Below are 14,152 nucleotides of genomic sequence, written 5' to 3' on the forward strand. Positions count from 1 at the left end.
TTTTTTTGTTGCTTGTTTGTTTTTGTTCTATTTTTTGCCATGCTATTACTTTTGTGTTGCATTGGGTGTTTTCCACCATTATCTTGTGTTGTAGATTTCATAACGTCATGCTGCCGTTCCAGCCAATGACACATGAGACAGGAACACACAGTATTCACATTTCAACATCAGGTTACAGCAAAAAAAAGTTCAGTTGATGTCTCATGGGGGGCAGGGAGAGATTTCCAGTATTTCTTCTTTTCTGCCTGACCAGACATTTTTATGAAAGCTCCTTCTTGTCTACTCTAGCTTAAAGCAAGAAGACCACAGACATATGGAAATATAAAGATGAATGGATCTGAAAAGTAATATATTTGAAGACAGCAATTGCTTTCTACCAGAAGTAAAATATTATGGATTGCTTCAAGCTTATATTTCCATCATGCTTGCAAATTGCACAGTGATTTTGTATCTGTACTGGAAGTTGGGATGAGGTGGCAACATTTCTCATGTTTGGGACAGAAAGCATGGGATTGCAAAGAACAGTAAATTGAACTCATCCTCATACTCATCCCGGTTCTGCAAACACTTACACATATGCTTAGCTTTAAGCAGGGGAATGGTCATATTAAGCATTAATCCTAATTAAATCAAAGTCAAGCACATACACAAATGTTTGCGGCACTGGAGAGCCTTATTAGGACAGAAAAGTTATTAGTTAATTTATATGGCTTTCATCTATAATAAAGTACTTTAGGAAACCATCTTATTACATGTAACAAAATATTGTAATCAGGTTTTAACAGCTCTGCATGCCCTATGTGGCATTGTTTCTTGTATTCAAGAGATCATAAGCATTACCCATATTTTTGTTAATTCCCATTTTGCTTGACTAAGCAGTTAATAGCTTCAGGGAATCTATGTATAAAATTCTTAACCAGCACCTAAGGAAGTTTAAAGGGACACCATCAACTTAAAAAAACCTAAACATTCTTCTGTCTGAAAATATTTTACCTACTATTGTTTCAAGTAACAGCGGAGATGACTACAATTAACTGAAAGGGATCAGAGACAAATGTGTTTTATTTTGGTACCTGACAGCACTTGGTATAGAGTCAGTTTCACTGTTTCCCTTTCATAGTCAGGGAGGGCAGTTTCTCCTGTTTGTGTGGGTCTTTCACATAGCAACATAGAGAGAAAAACATAAATAAATTTGATTGTAAAGCCCCAAACATTGGCAGGAGAACTTGGGAGCAGGTGTAATCATAGAAATGTCAGACTTGGAGAGGCCTCGAGAGGTCCTAAAGTCCATCCCCCACACACTAAGGCAGGACCAACACATGAAACTACTTTTGATTCATTTTTGGATTAGCATTTTCAAAAGTGCATTTAGGTTTCTATACCCTACTAATTTTCAGTAAGAACTAGGAGCCTAAATCACTTTTGAAAATGGGGCTTTGGGTTTGGTTCTCTGGTCTGGGCCAGGCAGGATTTCCACAACAGTCCCTTCTAGCCTTAAATTCGATGAATTTGAAGTGTAAAGTTTTCAGAAGTGCCCAAGGGATAGATTTAAAAGGTATCTAGGCATCTAAAGATGCAGACAGGTGCCTGATGGGATTTTCAAAAGCACTTGAACAGATTAAGTGCCTAACTCTCCTTGAAATCAATGGGATTTGGGCACCTGACCTGCTTAAGTGCTTTGAAAAATCCCATTGGGTGCCAATGTGCATCTTCAGGTGCCTAAATACCTTTGAAAGTCTGTCCCTAAGTGACTTGGGGACTTTGACAGTGTTCATAGATTTCCTAAAAGCTAGAAGGGACCACCTAGTCTGGCCTCCTGTCTAGTACAGAGCAGAAAACCTCCCCCAGGGAATTCTGCCTCCAGCCCAGCTATTTGTGTTTGAAGTAGCACTTGGTTTTCGAGTTGAGTGGTGTCCTTTTGGCCCCATAAACTAGAGTTCTAACTGCTCATCTAAACTGTGCTTTTCAGACAGCATGTGGCTGAGGCAGATCAGAACAGACCAGACGCTCAGGCGTGAGCCACTTCCGTTCCAGTTAGTACTAAGAAAGGGGAACAATTAGTCACTCTCTAAAGCAAATACTGACAAGTGAAGACAAACCCACCAGAGATTGTATTGCTGATTCGGACAAAGATCTTCTCGAAATCTGCAAAGTCACTCCAGGAGGACTGGAACATGTGCATGAAGCGGTTGACATAGAGATTCTCCATCCTATGGAAAAGACGACAACACTAAAAAGCCATTTGCAGCCTCCTCACCAGCCCTTCTTATAATTCTCCCCTTACCACACACCCATAGTAAATTTCATGGTGGTGAACTGTGTGACATTATCCTCTCTAAAGGGCTCTGGGCTGCATCTACACCCATCTATAGAACTACGTTCAAATATTTAGGCTCAAAATTCCCCCCCCACACACTCTCCCTCGTGGGAGAAAGAAAAAGACAGAACCAAACGTGACCGATGCTAGCCATGTCACTTCATGCATGGGAGGGGGCTCGGGTGCTGGGTTCAGAGAACCTGAATGGAACAGACTGGGCTGGGGGTGCTTAGGAATTCCCTCATTGGTACGTTGGCAGCTCAAATCCACGCCACATTGTTTAACCCGATCAACAGCAGGTCTAGATGGCCTTGTAGTAAAAATGCTATCGGAGCGAAGTATTATTAAAAACACTTGCCACTGGTAGCATTGGGGAGAGGCATTGGTGTTAGACCAACACTGGGAGAGTTGTTAAAAACATTCCCTGTAGATGAGACACTATTTATCTAGCTATGCTAAGTACATCTATGGTCCCCCATCACTGTGGAATTTTAGCACCCAACAACCCTTAATGGATTTATCCTCACAACTCCCCTTTGGGGCAGGGCAGTGCCTTCATCCCCATTAAATACAGGGGGAAGTGAGGCTCAAGCGACTAAGCCATAGCTCCTCAAAGGGACTTAGGTGCCTAATGCACATTGATTTAAATGGGACTTAGGCAACTAAGCATCTTTGAAGATTCGGCCCTAAGTGACTTGCCCAAGGTCACAACACAGGAAGCCTGTGGCAGAGAACACGCTTGAAGCCAGGTCTTCCAAGTCCTAGGTGATCCCCAACCACCTTGCCTGGAATTTCACTCAACCTGGTCTCCAGAATACAAGCAGCACCAGCAGTCGCAGAGCAAGTTTCTTCACAGTGCCCCATCAATAAGCCTCAGCCTTAGAGCCGGAGGGGAGGGAGTTCAGCTCCTGTGCAAATCCAAGAGTCACCCTGGGGTGTTTTCGCCTTCCTCTGCAGCATGGGGCACGGGTCACTTGCAGGTTTAAACTAGTGTAAATGGTGGAGTCTCTGTACGATCTTAAACCACGGACTTCAGTAATCCAGCCAGACGTTAGGGGGCTATTGCAGGAGTGGATGGGTGCGGTTCTGTGGCCTGCGATGTGCAGGAGGTCAGACTAGATGATCACGATGGTCCCTTCTGGCCTGAAAATCTCTCAGCCTATGAGTTTAAGGACAGAAAGCTCCACCAGATCGTCTGGCCTGATCTGTATCCCACCAGCCGCTAGCACCACCCAGCACCCGCACACGAAACCTAGCAAGTGACATTAGTGCTAATTGTAGGGGCAGCGTATGATGTGGCCAGCTGTCTTCTGGGGAGTGGACTAAGGGTGGAGTTTTCAAACACGCCTACGTGATTTAGGCACCTAACTCCCTTTGAAAATCCTACTTGTTCTACGTAGGTCTCAGCATCAAAATCTCATGCTTCTGGACGCAAGGTTATTATTGCAGGAGCTATGGAGGATTTTCCCCTTGTGCCTATTACTGCAAAACCAGGATGTGTTTGTTTTATTGTTACCTTCCTCCACTCCCCCCCCGCCACATTCCTCTCTTCCATTGCATTCTGACTGACTTGTAGACAGTCAGCTCTCTGTCCCTTGTCTTTACAAGGGTGTTACTGCAGCAGAAATATGTTCATTTGTTTTGCCTTCATCTGTAACAGGTATGTGCCATGGACAGAGGCAGGATACTGCACTCAGTGGACCAACAGTCCAAACAAGAGCCACATCCAAAACCTACACCAGGAAAATCTAATCTCGGAGTGGTAGAAGAGGGAATGATGTCAATGGGTGTAATCTAGTAGGGTTTTAGCGAACTAGCCAATAATACATCATGTGGGAAGCCAGGCCAGTAGATACCATTTCTCAGTCTGGCGCTGACATTAATAACTGGCTAACAGAGAGGCCGAAGAAGTTATAATAAACGGCAACATGAATTCATAAAACAGTAAGGGTGGGATGCTTTGAGAACTCTCTATGTTATTCAGTCAGTGGGATAATGTGATGCTCTATTTAATTAAATGAAAATCTCAAGAACCAAATAATCTGATTTAAGAAATAGTCTGAACACTGGCCTGGAAGTCAGACACTCCCCAGTTCTAATCCCAGCTCAGACACAGGCTTCCTCTATAGCTTTGGTCAAGTCACTTCACCGCTCGGTACCTCAGTTTTCCCACCTATAAATAGAGATAATCAGATTGATTTACCCCATGGGCTTAAAGTTAGTGAAGTGCTATGCACATGCAAAGCTTTAGTATTATTAAAAAGAAATCACTTCTTTCAACTGAAAGGTGAGGAGTGGGCTGGACCGGAGGAGGGCTTTGTCCTGACACTGGGGCTGGAATGGAGGAGTGGCTTTGTGCTGACACTGACAATTTGTTGAGTAGAAACTGACCAGCAACACTAAGGTGAACCAGGCAATGAGCAAGGGATGTCTGCGGAGACTACCTGAGGATCTGAAGTAACAGCTTGTGGGAAAGTGGCCAGAAGAGTGAATTCATTGTCAGTCAAGGCAGATTTATGCCCCTTGACTAGGACAGCACTAGACACAGCCAGGGAGGGCAAAAGGCTGGAGTGGCAGGAAGAAATAGTTTGCAAAATGACCCCCAGAAAGTGATGGCAGCAAATGAGGGAAAAAAATAAAAGGTGTTTGGCTGCACTGAGAAGGGAATTTATCCATGAATCCAGGGAGATAAGATGCTAAACAGGGTCAGGTGTGAAATCATCCATTTGTTTCTGGGTACCAAGATTATAACAGAAGAAGTAACAAGAGGTACCTGAGTGGTGCACTAAGAGGGAAAGTTGGTGGATCTGTGTAGCCGGAAAAGAAGGTGATTTACAGGACATCTGATCCTAGTTTATAGGGATCAGAAAGGATCATACAAGGACCAAGAGAAGGCCCTTCTCTGAGCATCAAGAAGGGAGACTAAAGCATGGACATGATTTTAGGCTAAGGCGAGATAACAGGAAGGGCTGCTTCCCCCAGAGGGTCATTGGCTGTTGGATGAGTCTCAGGAAGAAGCAAGAAGTGAGCAGAATTATAAGTGAATTTACAGACCCTACTTGGGAGCTGCTTGTCCAGTTTAAATTTCCTGTCCAGCCAGACCCAGCAGGTTCTAAAGCCCTAACTAGCAAGTTAACAAAGCACTTACCTTTACAAAGCTAAATATGCAGAAAATCATTTCAAACCCTACCTGCGTTGCCAGTTTTGGCTGGACATATTCCTGGAGGTGTCATTACACGACACAATCTTTAATTAAAGATTAATCTTTAATTCCTGGAGACTCCAGGACAATCCTAGAGGGTTGGCAACCCTAATCAAACTGCAGCTGCCTCTGGGACAGTGGAACACTGTTGCTTTTTAACAGTGCACAGCAACCACACACGACACAATAGTTTAGTTTAAGATAGGAAGTGCAGAATATCATACTGCTTGAAACCGTAGAAGGAGAAGAGGGAGTGAGAATGTAAATCCCCACATGGAAACATGACACCAGGATTAACTCCCATATACTTGCAAGATGTGCCGTGGGATCTTTAGATTCCATAGATGCTTTTGTATGAGACATAAAATAGAAGGCAAAAGACAGCACCTCTAGCAGCAGTGTCTCCTTCTGGAGCATCAGACCAGTACAGATGCTGAAGGAACTGTACCACCTCCAGAATTAATACCTCCCTTCATAATTTTTTTCTGGCATTGTAGGCCTCCAACCCAGGTACTGACCTGTCTTGATCCTGCTTAGATTGGGAGAGGCCAACATGGAGGTGGCACGGCTGTTGGGGAGCTAAATAAACCAGCCCCATAGAGACATTAAAGCACATTTTTTTCAGAAGTGGCCATTGATTTTGGGTACCCAGCTTGAGATCCTTGGGCTGGATTTTTCCGAAGGGCTGAGCACCCATGTCTCCAGTTGAAGCCAGTGGGAGCTACAGGTGTTCAAAATGTCTGAGACTCAAGTCCAAAGCACCTTAGGTTAGACATTCACAAAGGGGGGCACCCAAAATTCAAGGCCACTTTGGAACCCTGGTTGCATGCGACCCCAATATACTGACTGGACAAACCCACGTCGGAATCTAAGAATGAAGCTGGGGTTCTCTCCATCACTGTAAAGTCTTCTTCTCACACCTGGGTTCTTACGAAGTTATACACGTCACTCCTAATGATGCCAACGGGAGTAACAAACTCGAATCCTGAGGCAGCAGGAGGAGAGTATATAATTCAGAGAATTGAAAAGGAAATGATTGGTCTCTGCAGATTCAAAACTAACATGAGAATCCCAACTGCAGAAACAGTTATTTCCAGCTGCCTACTTACACTGATGCAACTTGCAATCATTGTGTAATAGACGGCAACCTCCTCCTCTGCAATTCCTGGCTTTAGTCTAGAGCATGAGATTACATGCCCCTTTGCTCTGCTACAGGGAGAGACACGCATGCAACCATGCCCAGCTGTTTAAAAGCCAGTTCACTAGAAAGGAAACCACAATGCTTCCTCTTTTTGAATAACTTCCCCCCCAGGAACTCAGAACAAAACTCTTCTCTCCATTGGCAATCGGGGCACTGCATAGGAGTGAGGTAGATGTGGCTGGGAATTGTTTGCAATATGGTATCTTCACATGCAGGTTGCTGGCCCAGCACAGCCATACACTCTGGGACTCTGGCACAGAGTTCAGGGTGAGCTTTGGGGTTTGCTGGACATCCACACCTTCTAGATTAGTCACCCTGTGCTCCGAACGCTGGCTTACACGTGACTTTCCTCAGTAACCTCCTGAGATTGAGTTCAGTTTTAAATGTTCCACGTGATGGCGCTTACACCATTCCGCCTGGGAGACTATTCCATAGTTAGCACATTTTCCCTTGGCTCATGTTCACCCCATTCCTCCCAGTTATATTCTGTGCTTACAAACACCCTTCACTGCCTTTCTCTACAACACAGACCCTCACCTGAATGCTAACCCTGCCATGGGTTTTCCAGTTCTGGGTCCCAGCCACTTCCAGAGACAGGCATCCTAGCCCCACAGCACTGATTTTATTTCTTCCATAATAAAACTGCTTCCCAATTTCCTTTCCTTGCATGTGTCTGACGTATTACATCGCTTCTGGAGAACAGCTGCCTTAAAGATTTAGGTTCCTAAGAAGTGGGGGTAACCCATTGGAGATGCTAACTTTCCCCACTCTTCTAAATGCTCTGTGTAATTCTTTTCACTATTATCAAGATATCTGGTAACATGCTGCAAATACCACAGCTGGCTTTCACATGTGGCTGCTCTTACTATGTCACCAAAGGGCCCTGCAATGTAGTCCCTTGAGGTTGGGGAGCAGGCATCTTGCACTAGCATATCGGTAGCATCTCCTTGAGAATATGTGCTTTAAAAGCTTGTAAATTACACTGCTCTACAGCCAAAATGCTTCTGAAATAAATGTAGTCAAACTTTACTAATTCTGGGTCATTGAGAACGAAAATGATGCTTAAAATTGTTGATTGGCTCTAGTTTTCAAGATATGCTATTGGGTCACTAGATACAACCCTTGACTTGGGATCCCTGATGGCGGAGGATAAGTGAGTTATAAAGAAGAACAGGAGTACTTGTGGCACCTTAGAGACTAACAAATTTATTAGAGCATAAGCTTTCGTGGACTACAGCCCACTTCTTCGGATGCTGTAGTCCACGAAAGCTTATGCTCTAATAAATTTGTTAGTCTCTAAGGTGCCACAAGTACTCCTGTTCTTCTTTTTGCGGATACAGACTAACACGGCTGCTACTCTGAAACCTGAGTTATAAAGGGAAGGGATCTCAATTTAAACCATAAATGACTAAAATACATCTTTGACTGGATCTATGAATAAATCTATGACTGGGTTTGGACAGTACTTGCTTTTTAGGCAAAACAATGCATGATGCAATCTGAAGCTGGTATTGCGTCATACATGATATGAATTGCATCATGTTATTCCTAGAAGTCATGGATGATGCAATCATAACGAAGCTTACATCACTCTGCTGAACAAATTGCCCTAGATCAGCTTTAGAAATCATACAGTGTCGTGTTCTCTTATTTGTCAGTGTTTGATTTTGCAAAGGGACACATTTCTGTTTAGCCAAAGTGAGCAGAGATGCCTCGTACTTGTGTGAACAGTGCAGATAACTTCTGCTATGTTTGTGGTGAAGTGACTTTTGCATCACAAAAGCACAGTATATCCACTATGGTTAAGAAAGCCTATCATCTTTATTTTGGCTGCAAAATTGGAGATCAGGACAAGAGGTGGGCCCCACACATATGCTGCAACACTTGTGCAACAAATCTTCGCCAGTGGTTGAACAGGAAAAGGAAATCTATGCCTTTTGCAGTGCCAATGATTTGGAGAGAGCCAACAGATCATACCAGCAATTGTTACTTCTGCATGGTGCCTCCAGTTGGGAAAGGTGTGTCAAAGAAGAAAAAGTGGACTGTGCATTATCCAAACATTCCATCAGCTATACGCCCAGTACCCCACGGAGAAGGACTGCCGGTTCCTGATGCACCAGAATCATTCTCACTTGAGTCAGACGAGGAAGAGGAAGAGGATGAAACTTCTGGTCCTGAACCATCAATGTCACAGGACCCACATTTTCTCCCATCCTCCTCCTCTGAACCACACCTCATAACACAAGGTGAACTGAATGACCTTGTCAGGGATTTGGAACTACCCAAGAGTAAGGCAGAGCTGTTGGGCTCCAGACTACAGCAGTGGAATCTCCTGGCAGGTGATGTTAGGTTTTCCATGTTCCGTGACCGTCAAAAGGATCTTGTCCCATTCTTCTTCATGGAAGGTGATCTTGTAGCCTGCAACAACATCGATGGTGTGATGGCAGCCCTCAACATCGTTCATGATCCAGATGAGTGGAGACTGTTCATTGATTCATCGAAGACAAGTCTTAAAGCTGTTTTATTGCATAATGGCAATGTTTTGCCATCAATTCCAGTTGGTCATGCAGTCCATATGAAGGAAACCTATGACAATATGAAACAACTTTTGAGGTGCATAAATTATGACCAACATCAGTGGCAGCTTTGTGGTGATTTGAAGGTTGTTGCTCTCTTGCTTGGTCTGCAGACTGGATACACAAAGTACTGCTGTTTTCTCTGCGAATGGGATAGTCGTGCAAGAGATTCCCACTACATCAAAAAAGATTGGCCACTCCGACAGTCATTGGAGCCTGGGAGGAAAAGTGTTCAGCATCCACCACTTTGTTGAATCAAGGAAGATTTTGTTACCACCCTTACAAATCAAGCTGGGTCTGATGAAGAACTTTGTCAAGGCCATTGACAAAACACAAGCAGCTTTCAAGTACCTCCGTGGAAAATTTCCAAGGTTAAGTGAAGCTAAGATAAAGGAAGGTGTCTTTGTTGGTCCTCAGATTCATGAACTTCTTCGAGATGATGCATTTGACCATGCACTGCGTGGCAAGGAAAAGACGGCATGGAAAGCCTTCCAGTTAGTGGCAATAAATTTTCTCGGAAACAACAAGGCAGACAACTACAGGTTGTTGGTGGAAAACCTCTTCAAGGCATACAAAAGCCTTGGTTGCAACATGTCACTAAAGATACATTTTTTGCACTCTCATTTAGATTTTTTTCCACCGAACTGCGGAGCAGTGAGCGACGAGCACGGCGAGCGATTTCACCAGGACATTGCAACAATGGAGAAACGCTATCAGGGCAAATGGAGCCCATCAATGCTTGCAGACTATTGCTGGACAGTGACAAGAGATGCTCCATTTAATGAATACGAGAGACAAGCCAAGAAGCGCCGAGTAGACACTGAATAGGATTAAACTATGTACATAATAGTTTTTTGCCTTTTGTTTCATAATAAATTTTATTTATATAACCCTTTTGCTGATTTTTAAAATGTTACATAAACAGGACAGGTGAAATATTATCATGTAAAGCAACCATAAACACATGAAAAGACCTAGGTTTACAATTTATGATTAAAACTCTACTATCTACACAATATACATAGACATAAAATGTAAAAACTTAAATATCTTAGAAACAGTAGCCAGTTGTTTTAATTGTCATATTTGAATTCAGCACATCAAAATACATAATAAATAGCACATTTTATCTCTGAAGCAGACGACTTCTCAAAAATTGTAGACCAGTGTAACTTGTGCAACAGTTAAGGGAATTGGCACAGATCTAATAATAATAGAATAAGGAACATGTTCCTGGATGAGGGCTGGCTCTGTAATGCCTCTTTAGGGGATCCTCCTAAATGCCTTCGTGAGCATGCACAGCCAGTGTCTGGACTGAGGGAGTAGCCTCAGGAGCTTTCGCCAGTTTCTCTTGCATGGATCTCTTTCTGTGGGGTTGCCCCCACTTTGTTCTAAGCCCATGTTGTGACTGTATAACACTGAGTTGCCTGTTCTATGCCAGGCACTGCTCCCTGAAGAGCAAGCGAACGTCACAATACCATCCTTCCTGCATGCTTCTCGGAGCGCCATAGTTACAAATATGCATGGAGCCTCCTCCCTGGCTTCCCATTGGACTGGGAAGGTGAGCCACAGAGCTGACCTGGGCAAAATGTTTGCAAGTAACCCTGAAACCAGAAGAGGCTTGCGTGGTTTCATCACAAACGCTGAACTCAGCCCTGGTTTGCTTGTAGCTTTGCTAGAGATCGTTCAAAGAGCTTCCGAACCAGCCTCAGGCTGCAAAATGTGTCACTTCCCTTGGCTCCAATGCAAAACCAGGGGCAGGGAACTGTTTTCACTAAGCGTCATGAGCTAAACCCAGGCGGTATGAATCTGACACCACCAACAGTCTGCACAGACTGGAACAGTCAACTTTCACACGGTCTGGTAAAGCATCAATGATTTGCACATTTCAGCCACCAGATCCAATGATCTGATGAATCCCATACCCCACCCTATAAAATCCTGGCCTTGGAACCCTGGTTTTACAGTCCCCAAAGCTCTACCACCTGAGCTAAAAGAGAACTCCCCTAGCTGTCAGCAGTAACAGGTCCCTTCCCCTAACTTTGGACCGGGCACTAGAGCAGAGTATTGCATACTGCTACTCATGTTACTAAGGACACAGAGAAAGCCAGTGGCAGATCTGAGCACAGAGTTTCTGGGGTGAATTCCTGATACCACTGAAGATCCCCACCCCCTTTCCTCTAACTACAGAACACAGTCCCGCTCAAGAAAAGAATCCAGGAGTCCTGACACCCAGTATTCTGCTCTAACCACCAGAGAGTGTCTCTTAAGCAAAATATTCAGTGCTTAAGTGACTTCACTAAGTGAAAGCCCCTGGAACTTGGGCTCCTAGGGACTGCACTTACAAGGATATTTAGGTGCCTGAACATGCTGCTTTGCACCTAGTGGGATTTATGTAAGCACCTAAATGGGTTAGGCACCTAAGTCCAATTGATTTCAAAGGGAGTTAGGCACTTCTAAAAATCCCACTAGGCTTAGGCTTTAAAAAAACACCTCCAGGATTCTCCAGTAGTACTGATCTACAGTACTTTAGAATATTTTGGACACTATCACTGCTTATTTTACATCTTTACCCCCTATGTCCTGGCAGTTTCAAATTGTATTTCTCTTCCCTTCTTGTCCTAACGAGTTGAGCCATTTTGTTGTGCACTGCTCAGCTACTGCTGCATTCTATCCCAGAGGCAGCTGCATTTCAGTGGTGGGTGAAATGATTCTTGTATCTAGTTTGTAAACTGCTTTTTGAGATCCTGCAGGCTGGTTGGTGCTATATAAATGTAAGATGATATTGTAAAGAGGCCATTTCCCCTCCTGCATGATGAAATAGTGGCATTTGAAGTTTGATAGAGCAGTTACTGATTCCACATCAGGCCCGCCTATGGGACCAAATGAGGAACTCAGAAAGGGATACATTGCACAACACCTTAAGACCTGAAGAAGGGCTGTGGGTGGGTTTGAAAGCTTGTTGCTCTCCCCAACAGAAGTTGGTCCACTAACAGACATTACCTCACCCACCCTGTCTCTCTAAACACCTCATGTCACTGACAATAAATTAAAGGATTGTTCTTTAGAAACCCAATAAATATATAGAGAGAAATAATGCAACTAACAACTTGACAACTGCTTGCAGAGTTATGCTCGACACAAACAGATCCATGTCTCTGGAAGTCAAATTCATTGACAAATCTGGCCTTTATGGAGAAATGAAACTCAATAATCTGTTCAGCATTTACAGTCTGTTGGCAACAACTGCAGACTTCAGTTACACTTCTGCTTTTAGAAAGACAAAGCCTATCAAAGCGAAGGTTAAGAGGCGATTTGATCACAGCCTCTAAGTACCTACATGGGAAATATTTGCGGTAAGAGGACTCTTTAATCTAGCAGGCAAAGGCATAGTCAGAAGTTACAGGCTCAAGACAAGAGCAGGAATTCTCTGGCCTGTATTATACAGGAGGTCAGACTATGATCTCTAGGGTCCCCCTTCTGGCCTTACCAATCAAGGAATCTATGAAACAGTTAGCGCTCCTGGTATCTATAAATCATAAAACTTCCTTTGCTTAACTTTCCTTCCCTTTTTCCCTTACCAAGGAGTTGCGCCCCTTCCCCCACCCCCTTTGTCATTAATAAGAATATGGGGGCACTGGATTAAGAATAAAGGAAATGCTATCTCAAAAAAACCCCTCTCTCGTGTTGAGGGATTTTCAAAGCGGACTAAGGGAGTCAGGCACCCAAATCTGGGCACCTAATTCCCTTAAGCATCTTTGAAAATCCCTAACGTATTCCTTGTAAGGATCCACAGGGCCTGGGCCCAGGCCTGCAGGCCGCTGCTGCATCTACAACCCCCCCCTCCCCCGCACCCCAATGGCTCAACTAATTGGAGAACTGGTAGACCTAAGGCCTTAAGCACCACTAAAGGTACCACCCACAGGGACCTGATTGGGCCGGATACACTGTTTAAGCCAGAAGAGACATAAGGAGTTGTCTGCACAACAGCGTGGATCCCAGCTTGCTGCTGCTACAAACCCTGCCATATGCTATTCTATGCTACCTGACCTGACCTGCTCCTGGTTTCTGTCTTATTCCTGTTCCCTGCGCCTGGTCTCCAACTCTGGCTCCAATCCTTGGCTTGACTCTCTGACTCCGACTCTAGCTTTGACCCTTGGTTTGACTCCTGCTCCATCCAGTCAGGTTGACCATCCAATTCCCAGTTGTGACATTCCTCAAATAGTCTCACTGAAACTAATGGGACTATGTGACTAGTAGGGTACTATGCACAGTGAGTAGAGGTATCAGAATCTGGCCCTTAAGCAGAATAGGTATTTACTAACTGTGAGCATCAGTCAAAGGGGAAACATTGGACTATGATCTGTAACATCAACTTAATCACGTGCTGTAACACCCAGATGTCTCTCCTGCTGTCATGACCAAGCCATAAGAGGGGGTGCATTAGTCAGCTATTCGTTCATGCCTTGAGTACACTGGGTAGCATAAGATGGAAGGCTAAGTGCCTGCAGCTGCTGGAGAAGGGTCCCAATAGGGAGCTCATTGCTATATAGAGTCCGGCTCCTTCTCTTCAAGGGCTATATTTGCATTTCAAAAAAAGTTTTAAAACATTCAGTGTCCATCCACTATGAAAAATCCTTCCTAGCAGAAGGAAAAGTAGCAGGGAGAAGAAAAAGAGAAATGCCACTGTGGGACCAGGTGTGGCTGAGGGGGATGGATGCTCTCTCGCACTCCCACCCACCAATTTAACAATAGTAGAATTCTATGTAACGCGATGTGCGAAGGCATTTTCCTCTTGTTTTGGTGGTGAAGGCCAAACACGCATTGCTGTAAGTTGGGGCATGGCTGTGACATCA

At 44.2% G+C, this 14,152-nt stretch overlaps 1 protein-coding gene across 1 annotated transcript in view; it reads right to left on the reverse strand.

Moving 5' to 3' along the window:
• ALOX5 (arachidonate 5-lipoxygenase) overlaps window positions 1-14,152 on the reverse strand; it is a 57,049-nt gene that overhangs the window by 14,846 nt on the left and 28,051 nt on the right. Inside the window, exon 5 of the mRNA XM_005312071.5 lies at window positions 2,104-2,210. Within this exon, the coding sequence (XP_005312128.1) occupies window positions 2,104-2,210 (107 nt within the window). The remainder of the gene's footprint in view (window positions 1-2,103; window positions 2,211-14,152) is intronic.

Source organism: Chrysemys picta, chromosome 7 (genome assembly GCF_011386835.1).
Source record: "Chrysemys picta bellii isolate R12L10 chromosome 7, ASM1138683v2, whole genome shotgun sequence".
Taxonomy (NCBI): Eukaryota; Metazoa; Chordata; order Testudines; family Emydidae; genus Chrysemys; species Chrysemys picta.